This window comes from Cottoperca gobio, chromosome 17, assembly GCF_900634415.1.
Source record: "Cottoperca gobio chromosome 17, fCotGob3.1, whole genome shotgun sequence".
Lineage (NCBI taxonomy): Eukaryota > Metazoa > Chordata > Actinopteri > Perciformes > Bovichtidae > Cottoperca > Cottoperca gobio.
In genome coordinates, this window is record NC_041371.1 from 8,216,602 (window position 1) to 8,235,369 (window position 18,768).

Consider the following 18,768-nt stretch of genomic DNA (forward strand, 5'->3'; position numbering starts at 1 on the left):
ATGTAAGACTTTTCAACAGACAATAAACTGAATCGGCTCTTAGTGTGAAACAGGACTCTGCTGTCTCTACTTCTCTTCTGGTGTCGACGTAAATCTCCACAGAATCAGGAAGTCCGGGGGATTTTTTGAAACGTAAAAGTTGAATGGACAAGTGGATACGCCACCTTTTTACCGAGAAACAATGAATAGACACCTTTGTTAACGCTTAAAGATTTATCGATGTAGTTTTATTTACATTATTACTATCTTATTACCTTATTTAAATCGTCATTCGTCAACCGGAACACCTGTATTTTCACTTTTCGGGTGAGAGGGATGAATGTTCCTCACCTCACTGAAGATGAGATGTCAGACATTAAAAAAGACGTGAGTACGATAACTCATCCAAACCTTGCTTCCGAATAAATAATCACTCTGATACATTAAAGTATGTGGAGATTACAGACTGATGTTTTGCTCTGCCGACGTTATTTGTTGCCTTGTTTGGCGTTAAAGGCCTGCTAAAAATGAGGAAATACACCACCACACCTTCTCTGTGCTCAAATCTTTTATTTAAAAGTAAAAGTAACTTCAGCAGGAGACCTACCACTGTAGCAATACTTTGTTACAAGTAAAAGTCTGGCATTAAAAAGCACAAAAGTGTAACTTAAAGTATCAAAAGTACTCATTTTGCAGAATGGCCATTTTCAGACTTTGGCTACATTACTGGATTAATCATGTTGCAGCTGGTAAATGGGTTGCTTAACCTGTAATAATGACACTTTATTAGTTGGTTTTACATTTGTATTAATCTAAATCTGCCAAGTGACTAGTAACTAACGCTTTTAAATAATAATGCAGTCAAAGTACTTATATTTACCTCTGAGATGTAGTGGCGTAGAAGTATACATGAAATGGAAACACTCAAAATAAACAAGTACTGTTACATTGTACATAAGTACTTAGTTACAATCCACCACTGGTAGGATTTGACAAACAGTGATAGACAACTATGTGTGCCATGGAGAGCAGAACCAGGCATGGTTAGAGAAGTGATTTCAGATTTTCACCTGCAACAGACTTTTATGAATTTTAGGCTACCTACTGTAGTTTGTTTGGGTGAAAACCTGCAGATTCTCAGCCTTCCCTCCCCTATGCAAAGAGTTACCCCTGCTGTTCAGGGCCTCTACAGCTCACTTTGTTCCCCTTTTTGCCTCCAGGTGCTGGTCAGACTTCGGCACTACCTCTGCGAAAAGATCAGAGCCGAACGCCACCTCGACTACCTGCGCTCTCGTAGGATCCTGACACGAGACGATGCGGAGGAAATCGGCTGCAGGTCCACGCAGACCAAGAGGACGGCCATGATGTTGGACATGCTGGCCGAGAACCCCCGGGGCCTGGACGCCTTGATTGACTCCATTAGGGAGTCGCGCGCACAAAACTTCATCATCACCAAAATCACAGATGAGGTGCAAAAGGCCAAAAACGAGAAGGTCGAGTCTCTCAAAGGTAAATAGGCAAAGTCTCAACGTCTGTTGTGTATTTCAAACCTAGTATATGTTCTTTAATTAAATGTTCCTCTCTCCTCATCTGTCGCTTCACAGCAGGGGCTTCCAGTTCCTCGTCTGACAGCAACCTCAGCTCTCCGAGCACAACCAGCGACCTTCACCCAAGTTTCTCAAACAGCTCCACCCTGCTCTTCCACCCGGACGGAGAACGAAGCCCTTCCACTTCAGGCTTACCAGGCTCACTCAACATGCTGTCGTTACAGAAAATGGAAGATTCGCCCTCTGTGGCTGGTGCTAGTATCAGCACGGTTTCCTCCACAACCTCCTCCATCCTCCCAAGGCCCGGAGACCCGGGAGCTCCTCCTCTGCCAGAGGATGTAATGGTTGAATCCCCCACCAACATAGATGCCGGAGCGCCGGGGTGCACCAGCAGCGGAGGGGACCCAAACATCCAGCCCCTCCGATCGCGCTCTCTCACCCCGACGTCACATAGGAACATCGTTTAATTTCACATCTCAATAAGACACTTTCAATGCAGTTAAATGGACATACCAACAGAATCCTCAGTCATTCGAACTAATGTACACATTGTTGTCTTGCTCTTTTTGGTGTCTTTGCCTTTAATTAGGCAGAGATTGCTGTAAATGGGATTTACTACTACTATGCTGATCAGCTTTCAACAAGGATAGGAACGATTTCTCACTTGGGGTAGATCATGGTTTGATTTATTTTTTTTATACCATTGCCAATTTGTTACCTTAGTTTTGATAGGAGGTCAAAATAATACCAAACCTTTCAACATGAACAATCACAGGTGTTTAAGTGTAGCAGGTGTACTAGAGCTTTGCTTAAATAAATGCAGGTTAATACTGGCAAAAAACATGATTTCAATCTGAAACTGTCTGATCAAAAAATTATTGAGGTTTAATACCCACGTCATGAGCTAAGAAAACTTGACTCACTGATTCTGAACTCTTCTTTTACCAAAGGTGTGATTTCCTGATAAACTGCTGGGTGTGAAAGCATGGCAGCTACAGTTTAGGTGCGGTGAGAGCGTTTTATACACAGGAGCGTCCTGTGTACCGAGCCAGTCTGATCTAATAACATGCTGCCTTTGACCAGAGCACTGTAGCTCCAAGTGATGATTTCATTAAGTCCACAGGAAGTTGCTTTACCTTTCCGTCACTACAGTCTTAAATCACAAAACATATTGTGAAATAACACACCATGTCCCACTTATTACTTCACTGGTCATGTACTATAATCTATTGCATACTAAAGGTTTTCTATATGCATTCAACTCGTGTTTCCTTTCTTCACTGGTGACTGTGTGAGTGGTTTAGGACAGAAATAATGTAATTAGTGAGGATACACTATTAAGGTAACACTAATAAATCCTAAATGCTTTCTAGTAATATGGTCTGCAACATAGCATCTGAGACTCTTGACAGCTCCTCACAATACAAATATGAATTCATTGCGGAAGTCTGCAAACCGTGTCAGTGTCTGTGTGTGCAGAGATTCTATAGCTGTTTTGGAAAAACTGGAAAAGCTTTAAATGACGCAGAGGAATGAATGACATGTCATTGTGGTGGAAGCTGCTGTGGTGACTGCACTGTCTGATCTTCATAGACTGCGGAGAAGACCCGAGTGTTAACACCCGTCGCTCTGTGGCTCGCTGGTGCACGGCAGGTAATTCATATAAATATATATATATATATACATATAGACATTTTCCTCTGTACTTAATACATATCTCAGCATGGGGTTGTAAAACATATTGTAGAATTACACTAGAATAGTATCAATCTAAGTGCCTTTAACTTTTATTCCATTCTTATTGCTGTCGTGATTTTCTGCAAATACTTTCAATCTAATATGTTAAGTCATTTGTTCCACAAGAAGTCTGTATTTGCTGTCTGCCACATGGTCGCTGTTGCAGGCAGGTCTGCTACAATAAGCTGTGGTTGAGCTAAAATGGCTATTGCTTAAAAAAGAACATGTTTGTCGAGTATTGTTTTAACACATTCACTTTGCACTCAAGACTAAAGAAAGTTGAAAGAATGTGAGCACATGCAGGCAAACCCGTTTGATACACATCAACATGACTGGAATGGTTGAACCCTTCACGTCATCTTCAACACACCTCCGACATGTACACTTAGCACTTCTATTTCACGAGACAGGTGTGTAGGAGAGAGACGGACGAGTAGATCAAAAGTTGCAAACAAAGCCCTGCGCTCTGTCTAACTTGCCATAATACATTTATTTGCAACGTTTCGGTGCTTCATCTTCATCAGATGCATTTGCCTGAAGCGTTGTAGGCCTGCATGAATAATACTTTTGCAAGTTAGACGGTGAGAGTGAGATTCTGAACAGCTGTATTCAATCTTTAACGAAAATGATTTCCCAAACTCTCAGAAACAGTCTAATTCTATTCTGTACTTGAGTATGATGGAGGAATCTGAGCCGCTGTCGGCCTCAAAGTCAGAGGAGAGGCTTAACGGACACTGCAGGTGGAGCACTCCCACTCAGAACCTGCAGTCGAAGGTGGTGGAAGACTTCAGACGGAGGCTCAAGTACTTCTTCATGAACCCCTGTGAGAAATACAGAGCCAGAGGTCGCAAGCCATGGAAACTGATGTTACAAATATTTAAAATTGCACTCATCACAGCCCAGGTACTTTACAGAATGAGTTAAAATGTTCCTGTCATCAGGCATGAATGTGCACTGAGGGAAGATGTTTTTTTTCCCCCTTCCGTGCTTCAGTTGGTCTCTTTCGGCCTGAGCAACGAAATGATGGTCACCTTCAAAGACGAAAATCTGATGACGTTCAAACATCTGTTTCTAAAAGGATACAAGGATCACCGGCTGGGAGGCTACGCACTGTACACGAGAGCAGATGTGTACGATCACATCTACTACATTATCGACAGGGTACTGACATTTTACATTCAGGACAAGGGATTTCATGTATGAACACAATGTGTTTCACTCTTCTTTCTGCATTTCTTTTCAGTACATCAATCTCCAGAAGCTGACTGTAGGTAATCTTGCATACGAAAGTGTTGATGGCAAGAACACTCCTCTGTCTGTCTGTCAAGAGTTTTACAGAAACAGCAGCATCGATCCTGGAAATGAGACCTTTGACATTGACCCGCATATTGTCAAAGGTACAAAAAAAACACAAAGATGCACTGTCATAAATACATGAAAAGGAAATCATCAAATTGAGTCATAAGTAGCTGTGGAACTTGTGTATTTCTGTCTAATAGCTACCACGAGTTGCATATTGTTTGAAGTCTTTGTGGAATCTGATTCATGGCACGAACGGGAAAAGAAAATCACAATGTGGATTAGACTTGTGACTCAAAGAAAAGAGGAAGTGGCATATTCAAAAGGGATAAACACTGAGTAATTCCTTTGTTGAACTATCAAATTAAGTCTAACTGCTTTTTGGATTTATTGCCTGTATTTCCGCCTCACAGATTGTATTTCCATATATCCTGTGCGGTCGTTCGACAACAGCGGTTTGGACACACATGTCAACTTCTCTTTAGATTTCAAAAGGTGACTAAACTGAAAATGTTTATTTCATGGCAGGCGATGAGAGTGCTGCTTGCTAATTCATGCTTGTGTGTCCAGGCTGCTGTCGGTGAACATCTACCTTACTCTGAAAACAATCAACATGCAAACTGTGCGGCACCACGAGCTACCAGACTGTTATGACTTCCATATAATGGTTGGTGACGATGTCTGATGAAATGCCACACACTCATCTAAGCTTTTAGGATAGTATATGTTCATACATCATTTCTCTTTAACTTGCCACTCATACATTAAATGCATGTTTTTATACAGATCCAGTTTGACAATCGTGCACACAGTGGAAAGATAAAGGTTGACGTTGAAAATGATGTAAGAATTTATGAATGCAGAGACTGGAATGTGGAAGGCACTTGTAAGTTTCACCCAAACAGAATTTCATCTTAGCCTTTGATATATTAAGAAAACAAGCAAACAAAAAATACTCATGCTGGTTATTACATTCAACGTCCAGCAGGGGGCGCAGTGACATTATTCTGTAACCTTTGACACCTGTATTTAGTAGAAGCAGCAGCAACAAACAAACTAATAACGCCATCTGAAATCTGTGTCTCGGGTTTCTAGCTGGTAAGAACGATTACCTCCTCCTGTTGTTTGATTCTGTGGTCATCCTCGCCTGCTTCATCTCTCTCATCCTCTGCACGCGGTCTGTCATCAAGGGCATCCAACTCCAGTTTGTAAGTTCATGAGGAACAAGTCAATCATTACCATCAGCACTGATGAATGTCCAGGAATTTACATTCTGCTACAATTACAGTTTAACCATCAGGTCATTCATTCAGTAATACATGAGCGATTTAATCAGCACATAATATAAAAACCAGCATTACATGCAGGACGCTGAGGTCATGTCCTCCATTTTTTTAAGTAATTTGTGGGTTTTAAGTATATTATTTATTATTATGAACTTAAAAATGCACGCATAATCTCAAATGTAATACTTTTAAGCCAACAATACATAAATAACCTTATAGTAGCTTATTATTGAGGGGTCAGCGTCGTAGCCAGTATTTTATACTGATCAGATAATATAAGAGTAAGCACCTCGTCCTCAAATAAAAAGTAAAAACCTCTCATTAGTGTCATCAACCTGTGACATGTAGGTATAAATCCTGGTTTGTTGTGTATCGCTTTTACAATATATGAATTTCTCTCATGCAGGAGTTCAACATATTCTTCCACACTTACTACAATAAAAGTGTGTCTTGGTCAGACCGCATGGAGTTTGTGAATGGCTGGTATATCCTCATCATTGTGAGTGACACATTAACCATCGCTGGGTCAGCGCTCAAAATTGGAATACAAACAAAGGTTTGTTCTTCATTGAGCTTCTTTTTTTTTTACTATACTTTTTAATCAGATTAATCACTGGTAGGAATGTTGTAATGGGCTTTAAGGGAATGGGTGATGAGTATAGGCCCTTAACGTGTTCCTATTTGATATCTATTTCCTCTTGCAGTACCTGACAAACTATGACGTCTGCAGTATCTTGTTGGGAACAGCCACCATGCTCGTCTGGGTCGGCGTGATTCGTTACCTTGGTTTCTTCAAGAAATATAATGTAATTTTTTTTTTGCATAATGCATCAGCCAACCGGTTAAAAGTAGCAAATAAAAATCCAGAGGAACTAAACATCTTTGTTCCTTTCTAGATATTAATCTTAACCTTAAGGGCGGCGTTCCCAAATGTGATCCGATTCAGCTGTTGTGCGGCCATGATCTACTTTGGGTATTGTTTCTGTGGCTGGATCGTCCTTGGGCCTTACCATGACAAAGTACGGCAATTCAAATCATAATCAATCTTTTTCAAGTGTCAGTGTGGCCTAATACCCCCCCTCCCTCCCCCATGCATCGGGGAGCTCTGTTCTGGTGTCACTGAAATATTTGAAACTTTGTTTTGTTCCAGTTTCGAACGCTCGACAAGGTGACAGAGTGCCTCTTCTCTCTCATCAACGGGGACGACATGTACGCCACCTTCCTGGAAATGAGGCACGAGGGCTACATGGTGTGGCTTTTCAGCAGACTTTACCTCTACTCCTTCATCTCCCTCTTCATCTACATGGTGCTCAGCCTGTTCATCGCTCTCATCACTGACACCTATGAGACCATCAAGGTCAGTCTGAGTCACAATACTGAGAAATAGTCTTTGATCTTGCTGCAGAGAAATGTTTTTCAGGACATAGTTTTGATTTACATTTGCCTGCTCTAATATGTTACAGCATCACCAGCAAGACAAAGTGCCAGTGTCCCAGCTTCAGGCCTTCATAGCAGAGTGCAGGGACCAGCCTGAGTCTGGAAGATACCAGACTGATGAAGAGTCAGCTACCTGCCTGCCTCGCCTCATGCTGCTGCTTCGGCTGAAGTGAGAAGATGGTGGCGTTTAGCTTTGCCTTTGCTAAATTTGGACAAAGAGTTGGCGTTTCGTGAGACTGAATAAGGCCACAAAGATTCCCGAGTCTGTCTGCTTTGAGAATTTAGTTTTAGCCTAATGATACATGATGAATATCTCCATACTAAGGTAGAATGTCTTTTTTTTTTTACTTTAATTGATGAACATTGCTGAAGTAAAATGCTCAGAGGACCAGTTAGGTCACCAGTGTAACGAGCTGTACTTTCAACATGAATATGCTCTTACAACTAACTCCTCCTCAGCTCAGTGATGCATTCAAACCTCTAACCCCATTTCTTTACAAGATAGATTTCTCAGAGATTACCTGAAGAGGAATATCCTTCTGACTGCACAATATCTGCAAAGTTGTCGGCTGTCTATGGATGTGAAGCACTTGAATAAAAAGTGAAAGTAGATTGTGGACCCTCTTGTCCACAGTCAGGGATAATTATGACAGAGAGGAGGGGTAGTGTCACACACACGCTTTATTCTCACACAGGTACGGGTTATACACAGGCACAGCTGACACAGGTCGCTCTCCTGTCGGTCGGTCGCTCTGCTGCTCTTCGGCTGTCCTGCGTCGTGGCTGCAGAAGCGTCTCCGTCTAGTCTCGAACCCAGCCTACTGCAAGAGAAACAGAACCAGGCCATCACCGTGCATTTATTATGTGACTGATTACCTGATTCCGTTCAGCTGTCTGGCCTCCAGCTGGGACACTCCTGTCTCTCCCCAGCAGCCGGCGCCCTAACCACACCCCACTGCCACATAGATTTACTGATTTTAAAATCTAACTTACCCAGACTGTACTGTATAATGAAAAAAAGCTACTCAATTATTATGTTCATTGTAATTGGTTGTGTTTTATCCTTATCTTGTTGTACTGTGCATTTTTCTCTCCATATATTCTGTATTTAACTATATTAATATATGAACTACATAAATGGACTGCTTCTTTGTTGAATTTTTTTTATCTTACAGTGTATCAATAGTGGTGGAAGAAGTACTCAGATCATTTACGCAAGTAAAAGTAGCAATATCACACATTCAAAATATACTTAAAGTACCAAAAGTAAAAGTACTGATTCTTTCAGAACAATGTATATTATATTATTGGTTTATAATCTATTATTTAATAGATTAATGCACATACTATTTTAATATTGGAGCTGGTAATTTTAATTGTTGTGTATACTGCTAATGTTGGAGCTGGTTTGTATACTGCTGTGTAGCTTATTCTAAATAATAACAATAATAATAATAATAATAATAATAATAATAATAATAATAATAATAATAATAATAATAATAATATAATATATAATATCTTATTTGTTGATCATATTTGGTATTAATATTTAGAATCTGTAAAGTAACAAGCAACTCAATTTATCAAATAAATGTAGTGGAGTAAAACGTACAATATTTCCCTCTGAATTGTAGTATAGTATAAAGTAACATACAATAGAATTACTGGAGTAAAGTCAGCTACAAGTACCTCAAAACTGTGCTTAAGTGCAGAATTTAAGTTTGTACATAATTACTTTACACCACTGCGTATCAAAAGTCTCTACTAAGTAGTGTGGCCTGCTCCAGTAATAACTCTATGTTATACAGTCTATGGTAATGTCGTTTATAATGCAATGTAAACTGGGTATTGTATTTATAAAGGCAAAACTAATAGGTGACACTTACCTCCGGCTGCCACAGCATTGCTTTATGACACCTGAAAGCATGTCTCATTTGCATAATCGTCCACTGCGCGTGTTCATATCCAATGCATGGCTCAGATACTGGTTACCTAACAACGCCGCATCCAATCACAAGACGTTTGGTTTGAGGGCAGCGGAGGCATAGACTTAAAACAAACTACAATCAGCTGCAGCAGCAGCCTGCCTACTGTCGGGGTATCTCTCTGCGTAGGTGAGATTTGTGATGTGCTGCCGACAAGGTGACGACTAAACTCCGCACGGAAGTTACTGTTGTTTTCGATGACGGAGCATTTTGTTCATTTTGACAACACTCCCAAACCTGTCGGTTTGAGTTGACCCACTTCACGCCGCTCCCGTGAGTATGTTTAACTTAGCATACAGCTCGTGTCCAGGTTAGCAAACAGCATCGATAGCAGTTAGTTTGTAAATTGTGATATAAACATTAAATTAATGTTAGAAATCATGACGTTTAGGTTAAAGTTGCCTACCTGAAGTAAACTAACCAACTAGTGTTACTAAAGTTGATTTAAATATTCCACCTTGTAATGAAAACACAAGGGTTTAACGTTAGCAAACTAGCTAACGTAAACGTTGTAATTTAACGTATGTGTAACTTTAGCCAACTTGACAGTTAGTTAACCTAACTGTTAACTGTAATGTATGAAGACACCTTTTTAAACTAAAATATCATGTTAAAGTAAACCAACTAAATGTAACCAAAGCACACTTTATCTCAGCCTCAGTTAGTGTAGCTTTAGATAAGAGTTGTGCATGTGTTCTGGTTAGATAACAACATTAAAGAGGGTTTACTGGGATGCACAGAAAAGCAGACACTCCTAGTGACTGATAGTTATGTCCTCACCAACATGTTGCCCTCAAGCTTTGACTGTTGTATTACTTAACATGACTCTTTTGTTCATCAACACAAAGTGCTTGACAGCCCCTGAACACAACTTTGAACATTTCAGTATATTGTGGGAGTGGCAGTATAGATATCTGGTTCAGCTGGTTGCAGGATCATAATATTGTCCTGAAGGCACATCAGCAACAAAAAACACACGCACTCTACTATTTAGCCCGTTTGCAATGGATTCCCTCATTTTTATCTTTGTAAATCTTTTGGGTTTATGCTGGGATCGTTTTGCCACCCTGCAATTTAGTTGTCAGTGGCCAATAGGAGGGTCTAACCCCCCACTGGCACACATCGGACGGTTAATCCTGTGTGGTTGCAGCAGCAACCCAGATTATCTAGTACTGGTCCATCTCATGGCTTGATACTTCATTTCAGGGCTCAATTCCAGTGGGAGCCTCTGATCCACCGCCTGACTGCTAATCCATCTCCCAGTTGGTAACTCATGACCTTGCATCCCTGTATCCTGATGTGTCGGTGATATGGGAGAATGGTGGACAACTGTGCCATAGGGACATCTATGGGTACGTTTCTCTGCTAATGCTGGGATATATTTGGTAGAATATGACGAGAATAGAAAGGCTCATCAGCTATGCTTTTTTTTGGGATCTGCTAGAGGTGACCCATATTTCTGTTCTCATTTTAGAGCTGCAACCTACTTCAAGCCTCTCAGAATGAGAGCGTACAGTAGATGTAATGTGAGTTGCCATAATTTCCCTGTCTCTGTTCTCTGTTTTAAGGAAACTATGAGATCTCCAGCATATCGCATGTGACAATGTCCCCCTCGAGACAGAACAACTTTGTGTCAATGTTGTCTTCTTTGCCCCTGTCCAGAAGCTCCTACAATGTGATATGTGCCTTTTGCACAGAGGATAATATGCCTCAGTGCATGTCATACATTAATCAGGTACAGAAATGCCCGGCTAAATGCTCATTCTTGCCATAAATTATTTGCACTTGATGTGATTTTATTTTCTGGAGGGATCATTCCCTACTATAGCGACATAATTCCTCTTTTCTTTCACAGGAGCTTGACTCACTGGGCCTCTGCTCCCCACGTATTGAGGCCAGCTCACCAGGGGGAGCTGGTCTGAACACAGTGCCAGCTCTGAACGCCATGTATGAGCTAATGCAGATTCACCGACGCAATATGTGCACTTTAGAAGAGCTTGAGAACGATCAGCTGAAGAAATCCAGCACCTTGGACCACATGCAGATGAACAATTCCAGACTCAAGGCACGTATGACAGGACGGTTTCTCTGGGTTATGTCTGTCTCAATACAAGACCGTGTCTTGTTTTAGTCCTTCTTGGATTCAGCTCTGTGCACGGACACTACAGACTAAAGTCTGTGTCTGTAAGGTGCAGTATTGGATTGCTGACCACTAGAGGGCAGAAAAGAAACTCACAATTCTGTATAATTTTGAAAAGCACAATAATAGTCATGTTGACTTATTTCAAAAGTTGTCTTTGCTTGCTAAACTAAACTTACTTATTCTATTTAAACCTACCAGTGAAGAAGTTGTGGTTATTTCTATAACTATAATAACTGTAGAGGTAGGAGTGGTGCAGGGGTGCTTTATTGTACTGCACATTTTCAACTTTTAGGGCGGTACTGAATAGTTTGAAGCTTCAGTCATAACGTTGACATTTGAATGCTGCGCAGCTTCTTTTTGCAAGTTTTTAAAGCCTGTATTCCTGCATAGTTACTGATAATGATAATGCAACACTAATATCATTAGTATTGTACTATTTGTAGAATTTAGATTCCAGTGGTGGCTGTGGAGGATTGTTTCCAACTTGTATCATCACTTTTCCAATAACTGTGTTTTTAAAGTCCAAAAGTCATAATTTATCAAAAACGATTGATTTAATAACTTCAAAGATGTTTTTTATCTCACGAAATATTCTGCTTCAATCCATATTTGTTGGCTTTTGCCTTCACAAAAACATTTTCATTCTTCTCAAGAAACAGATTGCTCTCCCAGTTACATTTATATAACCACAATATTCAAATTGAGGATTTTGTTTGAGGATTAAAAACATTTATTTTAAGGGTGATGACATCATAAAACATGTCGACGCACATCTGAAGCTAAGAATGTTGAGGGTGGGGGGGAAAATATGTTTTAAAGACATTCGATACAACCCTTCTTCATTTAGAAAATACTTGTCTCACATTTATTGATCTATTTGGTGCATTTACAGTCTTATTAAATCCTCAGACAGCCTATGCCTCTTTTAGGATGGGGAATCCATTCTTGTAGTTTTCACCCTGAACTAATTTCTTGTGCAAAACATTGCCACCTCGTTGTGCTCATCAACAGAGTTATGTGTATTTCTTTCCAGGATCAGTTGGAACTGTCCATAAGGGAGAAATCGGGTCTACATGAGACGGAGAGGCAGCTACAACTCAAAATTAAGACTTTGCAGAGCTGCTTGAAAACAGAAAAAGATGAGGTATAGTTTTACTTTTATAAAGACCAACACATGTTATCTTTTTCACAAAATGTGCAAGTGCATACATTATGCATGAGCTTGCCCAACTCTTGATTTCAATCACCCTGGACAGGTTCAGAAGCTGCAGAGTATCATTGCCAGCCGTGCCTCTCAGTACAGTCATGATGCCAAGAGAAAAGAAAGGGAAGCGGCAAAGCTCAAGGAACGCCTCGGCCAGCTACTGGTCGACAGAAAGGATAAGAAACTAGGTAAATGCACTAGTCTTCAGCAAAAATATATTCCGGGAATTTCAGAACAAGTTAATTTAATTTGACCCGCCTTATTTTTTCCCAACTAGCTCTGGATGTACTGAATAGTTTGGGACGTTCAGATGGAAAAAGGAGCCACTGGAAGACCGCAAAAACGACAACAAGGTATCAGGAAAACCATCTCGTCAACCATGTTTGCAAAATGTGTAATCATCAGTCGGATAACTGTATTTGTAACTCGCTGTCTGCAGCCACGAGGATGAGATGTACAAGTCGTTGCTCAATGACTACGAGGTGAGTCAGAGGTCCTTGTTGCTGGAGAACGCTGAGCTTAAGAAAGTCCTCCAGCAGATGAAGAAGGAGATGATACATATCCTGAGTCCACGCCTGCCTTCTACCAGAGGAGCCGCTGCTGAGAACAGTCGGGAGCAGGTATTTCTTTCTCATTGTCCTAATGCCACAAGTCTTGAAAGTTTGGAAAATGCTTAATTTTGACTGCTATGTTTTCAAAGTTAGGAATATGCTTGCATTTCGAATATATTCATTGAAAATTGTTTAATTTTTAATATCTGTTTTCATTTACACAACCACTCATGTTAACCAAAAATGTTTAAGATTTTGAAATGACACAGTACTGTCGTTATATTTGTTTGCTGTCTCCTGGTGTTAACAGCTGTTAAAGACAATAAGTGATTATGAATTGATTGTTGTGGGTATAAGGAATTCAGTAAACTTATTATTATTTATTTTTTTATTACATTCATACTAACAATTTGATAAATACTTCGGCAGGCTGGGCATTTTTGGTTTATTTACCTTGAAAGTGCTTGAGTTTTACTCATTGAAAGCTGAACAAACTCTCTAAAGGTCAAAAATAAACTTTGTAAATGACCTGCGAGTATATGCGTCACATTTAATGAGATAAGGTGCTTGCATGTTGAAGAGTTTGTTTCTGCTGTATGCTCAGGCTGATTCAGATGGGGAGGAGAAAGCGGGTGACACTAGCAGGGAAACTCTGGACCAATCCTGTGAGCATGCCAGGGAGCAGCTCACCAACAGCATCCGCCAGCAGTGGAGGAAACTGAGGAACCACATGGAGAAGTTGGACAGCCAAGGTACATGCACCACTGTCAAATACCCTCAAATACTGCAAAAGTAACTGATGTTCTTCTGGTGGTAGTTTTATAGAGTAAAGGTTTGTCAAACTACTTTACTGTGAGGTTCTAATAAAAAAAGAAAGAAGTGTAGCTGTTACAGACATAGTATGCCCGGAAGAGAATTCAAATCATCAACTGTGTTGGCGTATTTCTGTTTGTCAAGCCTCGCTAGTGCATCATCAGCTGGAGTCCAATAAAGAGGTGATACCAAGGGAAACTCACGAGGATGAGATGGAAAGGATGAGGCGTGAAGTGCAGCAGTGCAAAGAGTTCATTCATGCACAGCAACAGCTCCTCCAGGTCAGCTTCTGCATGTTTGTATAAGAGCCGAGATGGTCAACAGGTCTGTGAAGGTTAAACATTTCATACAAATGTAAGCTGCTTCTCATTACGAGGGCATATTATGGGATGAAATAGCAGATAAATGAGCCCTTGTCTGTTTTATGTTATTGTTATTATTATTTGGAAATTCTAAAGAATAATTTGGTCAAACGTTATGAGCGTCTGTTTCTGCCCATCCAGCAACAACTCAACACATCCTTTGATGATGAGACGGCAGCTCTTCTTAATGACTGCTACACACTGGAGGAGAAGGAGCGTCTCAAAGAGGAATGGAGGCTCTTTGAGGAACAGAAGAGAAACTTTGCGCGGGAGAGAAAGAACTTCACAGAGGCTGCTATTCGCCTCGGGCGAGAGGTAGTCCAGTTCTCTGATGTTGTACAACAATTTTATTCAACATGTATATTATGGGTGTTGTTTTTGCATTGCATTCCTTTTAAAAAATATATATATTTTTTTTTTTCTACTCCACAGAAGAAGGCATTTGAGGAGGACCGTGCCTCTTGGCTCAAGAATCAATTTTTGAACATGACCCCCTTTACAGACCGCAGGAGATGTTCCTCGTCGGACGGTCAAAGTGCCTTATCAGTCAGTAAGTCGGCGTAGTAATAAAAATGTAAATATTTATTTTAAGGTAAATAATGTTGCTTTAGAGAGGGATTTGGAAACGCAGACACAATTGATGACAGGATTTAGAGAATAAAAAATGTGTTAGAAAGCTACAAACCGGAGCAGCAGCGTATGCTACAATCAGTATGATTTGGGTGTGACTAACAGTGCTTTTAAATTTAAGAAAAGCGATTATCAATTACTTATGAATACGCTAGTTAGTTAATGTATAACAATATTGCATGTGAAAATCATTGACTGTACAAAAAGACTATATGAATATCTTTCGCATTGCAGGAAGTGAGCCAGAGATGAGGATGTCTTCCACGAAAGCTCAGCTGGCCAAGTCATCAGCCTACGCCACGTTCTCCACTCCGAAGTCTACACAAAGTGCGACTGTGCCATCCACAACCGAACTTTACCGGACGCTCCGCCTGATACCAGACAGCAGGTATTATTCAGTCCCTTAATTACTATTATTCATATTTGTGTTTCCTAGGCATGTTTTCAGTGCTGGGATTTAATGTGAATGCTTTTGTTTTACTACGAATGCTTCAAGCCCGAGTAGGATGTGACATGTTAACCTTAAAACTTGAAAGTGCCTTCTCATAAGTAACACAAATGTGTTCTGTGAGGATTACGCCCTGTTGTACTGGTTCAATGTCACAGTCATACCTATTAATGCTCGTTTTGTTTTTCATTTTAGTTCCTCCCGACATTCAAATCGAGGATCCTGGCAAGAGTCCAACACCATTGACGATGGAGATTTTCGGGTCAAATCAAACAGAATTCAATGTAGGGACTTGAGTATCTTCTCTTTGGGTGGAGATGAGAACAGCCTCACTTGAAGAACTTTCAGTGCCTTTCTAAAAAAGAAAAATCTATAATTTCACAGTGGACTTGAGCAATATTTCCTGGCTGAATCCCATCACAACTGATGAACACTACTTTTCTTTTTTTTGCAGCAGAAGCATTTAAGTCACATCACATTGTTATGGACATGCACTGATCATTCACCAAAGCTGATCAAACAAGAAAGCACTTTAATGATTCTGCCATTGATCATGTTTTTCCTTTTTAACAAACAAATCAACACTGACAGTTCAGATTTTAAACTATATTCAAAGGAGGGTATCTACCAAGTAGTGATATGAACATATTGGGGTAAGAAATCTCTTTTTTACATGTGGTTTAGTTTTAATGTGCAAGTTTTAGTTTTGAAATTAACTTTGATAAGATTAAATAACTATCTGCTTTGCTGGTATAATGGCACAATAAAGATATTTTTAATGAAAGGTTTTTATTCTGTCTTTAATCTGGCGCCCACTAGTGTGTTTAAATAAGAGCTGCAGTCACAAGTTTCAACAACCGGAATCCGGATGTCATCATCTTTTGCTTTTGTCTCTCAGCATCCAGCCCAGAATCCCACCCACAGCTCGGCGTTTATTTTTTTCCACAAAAAAACATCGAAAATGTCGGGTTCCTCTAATCTTGTAGCCATGAAAAAAGTCGTACAGCAGCTCCGTTTTGAGGCGAGCATAAACAGAGTGAAGGTAATTTGTGTTATTGTTTTTCTGCTACATAACTGAGGGGGTAAAATCTCAACCGTTAACCCGATGCGCTAACAACGCTAGCTTCGTGCCCATAGGCTAGCGGCTAAATTAGCCGCTAGTCAACAGGCGTAGCAGGGCGTTGCTTGGACTCGAGGGAAGTATTTCAATCTGCTTCACTGTTGAGATTAATCACTCAACATCTGACACAGAAGATATCATGTCGAACTTGTGACACTTGGCATCTGTCAGTTAATTTAAGATGACCAGACCCGGGTTGTAAACTTGCCTCAAAGTAAAACTACCTAATATTAACCTACTGAATAACTGAAGTAAAATGTCATTTATCCCCCATTATCTCCATTATTTTGACCAGCTAAATGCATGTATTGCAGACATTTTTACATAGTTTCAAAGCAAACTGGACAACTCCTTGATTATATAAAATGAACCAAGTGATTTAAACAGAAGTGATGTGGGTGTACTGACTGAATCTAGAGGGTTATGTGTTGCTTTTGAATATTCAGGAGAGTTTAGCAGTACTTTCTGCAAGCAAAACGTACAATACATCCTATTCCCTCATGGTTTGAGAAGATTTTAGGCTTATTTAGATGATTTTAGTATTGCCTTTCCACAAAATAAGGACTCACAAGTTAAAGATGTATAAAAAATATATATATAAGTGGCTGAAATTGAAGTAGCAGAGGCCTATATATGCTGACTTTTCATCTCTAGTATGGATTATTTTTGAAACACTGGATCCTACAATTTCCATAATGTAATTCTGCACCGTCTTCCCTCATAGTCACCAGGATTATGTTTTCAAACTTTAAAAAAAGCTCCCTCGAAAGCCGCAGAAGATATTAAACTCCTCTGTTCACTGGCTGAGTAGTACCCTGTATTCAACCCTGTCAAGAGACCCCCCCACATGAATGTATCTCATGGTTTACATTATGGTTTCTCCTTTGTCACCAGGTCTCCCAGGCAGCTGCTGACCTTCAACAGTTTTGCATGCAGAATGCCTTGCAGGACCCTCTGCTCACCGGTGTGTCCTCCAGCACCAACCCCTTCAGGCCACAGAAGGTCTGCTCCTTCTTGTGAAACCTCTGCATTCATTGGTGAGTCCAGCACCCTGTTGACACATTGAATCAGTTACATTCTCATACATATACTATACATCCAGCACTAAGTGGTTGGTTTCTACTTGAAGTAGCTCATGTACTGGTTAGACATTTTTTAATGCATTTTTAGTGAGACAAGCATTCCCTTAAGTTCCTCTTAAAAGGTTGTTGTTCAGTGACTTTAAATCACTATAATAAAGGCCTTTTAATTTGAAAGGTAACTGTTAAATGATGGTGGTTTCCTCCACAATTAAAACCAGTGACTGTGGTCATCTTGAAAATGGCAACGTTAAGTTTTAACTGGGGGAAAAAAACATCTAAATATTCATAGAAACTTACCAGACCTCTCCAGCATAATTTACTTTTTTGTTATCTAGGCTCAATCCTAAAAATTATGATCCACGCAATATTTTTCCAACAATTTTACTTCATAATGTTGCAGTTACTTTTACTATATACAATATATGCAGCGATAGAATACAGATCACAGTAGAAAACAATAAGGCCTTTAACTATTGTCGATGGATTAACATGATTCATTTCATTTATCTGTAATCATTGAGCTTCAAACTTTAATATCATTTATTTTTCTTTTACATTGGCCACACATTTTTAAAATGTGCTCCTTTTATTATTATACAATGCGTCTCTATATGTACAAATTAAAGTTAATTAGGATAACCTTCATCCTAAAAAGATATCGTATATAATATTTCTTTACAAAAACAAACCCTCTTCCGTTCATTTAAATACAATTCTCAACCATACAGTTTTCTTTTCTTGTCCTGCAGGCCTTCATTTTGATGCTACAGGGAAAAGTTGACCTCAACACTGCTCCTCATGCCAAGCCATTATACTGCCACGGGATCTCTCAAGTGTCAAACACATTGGAATCATGTCAGGAAGATGACCATCTATTTTCAGCCACCGTAGAAGAAAGGAGACAGTTTTATTTTTCATGGCACAGTGTGATTTTCAAGTAAATAATTGTGCCTTTTCTATTGTTCTATTTTAGTCATCACTGTTCTGGACTTTTTTGTATTTAATGAATAAAAAAACATTCTTTACTACTCCATGTTTTATTGATTGCCATTTTCTCTGTTTTTGCAACTCTGCAATTATTTGACAGCATTGCATGACAGACATAACTGTCCACATTATGCTGTCGGAAGTATTTTAATGTAT

At 39.8% G+C, this 18,768-nt stretch overlaps 4 protein-coding genes across 6 annotated transcripts; all 4 read left to right on the forward strand.

Moving 5' to 3' along the window:
• bcl10 (BCL10 immune signaling adaptor) lies at window positions 1-2,972 on the forward strand. Of its 2 annotated transcripts, none has more exons than XM_029454251.1 (3): window positions 1-366; window positions 1,200-1,488; window positions 1,587-2,972. In XM_029454251.1, exons 1-3 carry the CDS (start codon window positions 316-318, stop codon window positions 1,991-1,993), a joined length of 747 nt encoding a protein of 248 aa, XP_029310111.1. In that variant the 5' UTR covers window positions 1-315; the 3' UTR covers window positions 1,994-2,972. The 2 variants fall into 2 exon arrangements, with proteins under 2 accessions (XP_029310111.1, XP_029310110.1); XM_029454250.1 differs by having other exon boundaries at window positions 15-366; window positions 1,584-2,972.
• Window positions 2,973-3,926: 954 nt separating this feature from the next.
• On the forward strand, window positions 3,927-8,668 carry mcoln3a (mucolipin TRP cation channel 3a). The gene is given in 13 exon segments (XM_029454249.1): window positions 3,927-4,166; window positions 4,257-4,424; window positions 4,507-4,660; window positions 4,976-5,057; window positions 5,133-5,229; window positions 5,349-5,448; window positions 5,658-5,770; window positions 6,255-6,404; window positions 6,553-6,654; window positions 6,745-6,867; window positions 6,999-7,205; window positions 7,312-7,422; window positions 7,424-8,668. Coding segments are annotated over 13 exon segments (1,665 nt in total). The 5' UTR covers window positions 3,927-3,938; the 3' UTR covers window positions 7,454-8,668.
• A 2,172-nt stretch (window positions 8,669-10,840) lies between these two features.
• On the forward strand, window positions 10,841-16,207 carry ssx2ipa (synovial sarcoma, X breakpoint 2 interacting protein a). Its single transcript, XM_029453672.1, has 12 exons — window positions 10,841-11,007; window positions 11,128-11,337; window positions 12,449-12,559; window positions 12,672-12,807; window positions 12,897-12,972; window positions 13,059-13,239; window positions 13,775-13,922; window positions 14,128-14,264; window positions 14,487-14,660; window positions 14,778-14,895; window positions 15,210-15,363; window positions 15,619-16,207. The coding sequence occupies exons 1-12, from the start codon at window positions 10,876-10,878 to the stop codon at window positions 15,758-15,760; spliced, it is 1,719 nt and encodes a 572-aa protein (XP_029309532.1). The 5' UTR covers window positions 10,841-10,875; the 3' UTR covers window positions 15,761-16,207.
• On the forward strand, window positions 15,315-18,653 carry gng5 (guanine nucleotide binding protein (G protein), gamma 5). 2 transcript variants are annotated; one of them, XM_029453673.1, is made up of 5 exons: window positions 15,315-15,363; window positions 15,619-15,707; window positions 16,322-16,465; window positions 17,438-17,580; window positions 18,375-18,653. In XM_029453673.1, exons 2-4 carry the CDS (start codon window positions 15,672-15,674, stop codon window positions 17,561-17,563), a joined length of 306 nt encoding a protein of 101 aa, XP_029309533.1. In that variant the 5' UTR covers window positions 15,315-15,363; window positions 15,619-15,671; the 3' UTR covers window positions 17,564-17,580; window positions 18,375-18,653. The 2 variants fall into 2 exon arrangements, with proteins under 2 accessions (XP_029309533.1, XP_029309534.1); XM_029453674.1 differs by lacking the exons at window positions 15,315-15,363; window positions 15,619-15,707 and adding an exon at window positions 15,936-16,076.
• Window positions 18,654-18,768: the final 115 nt, after the last annotated feature.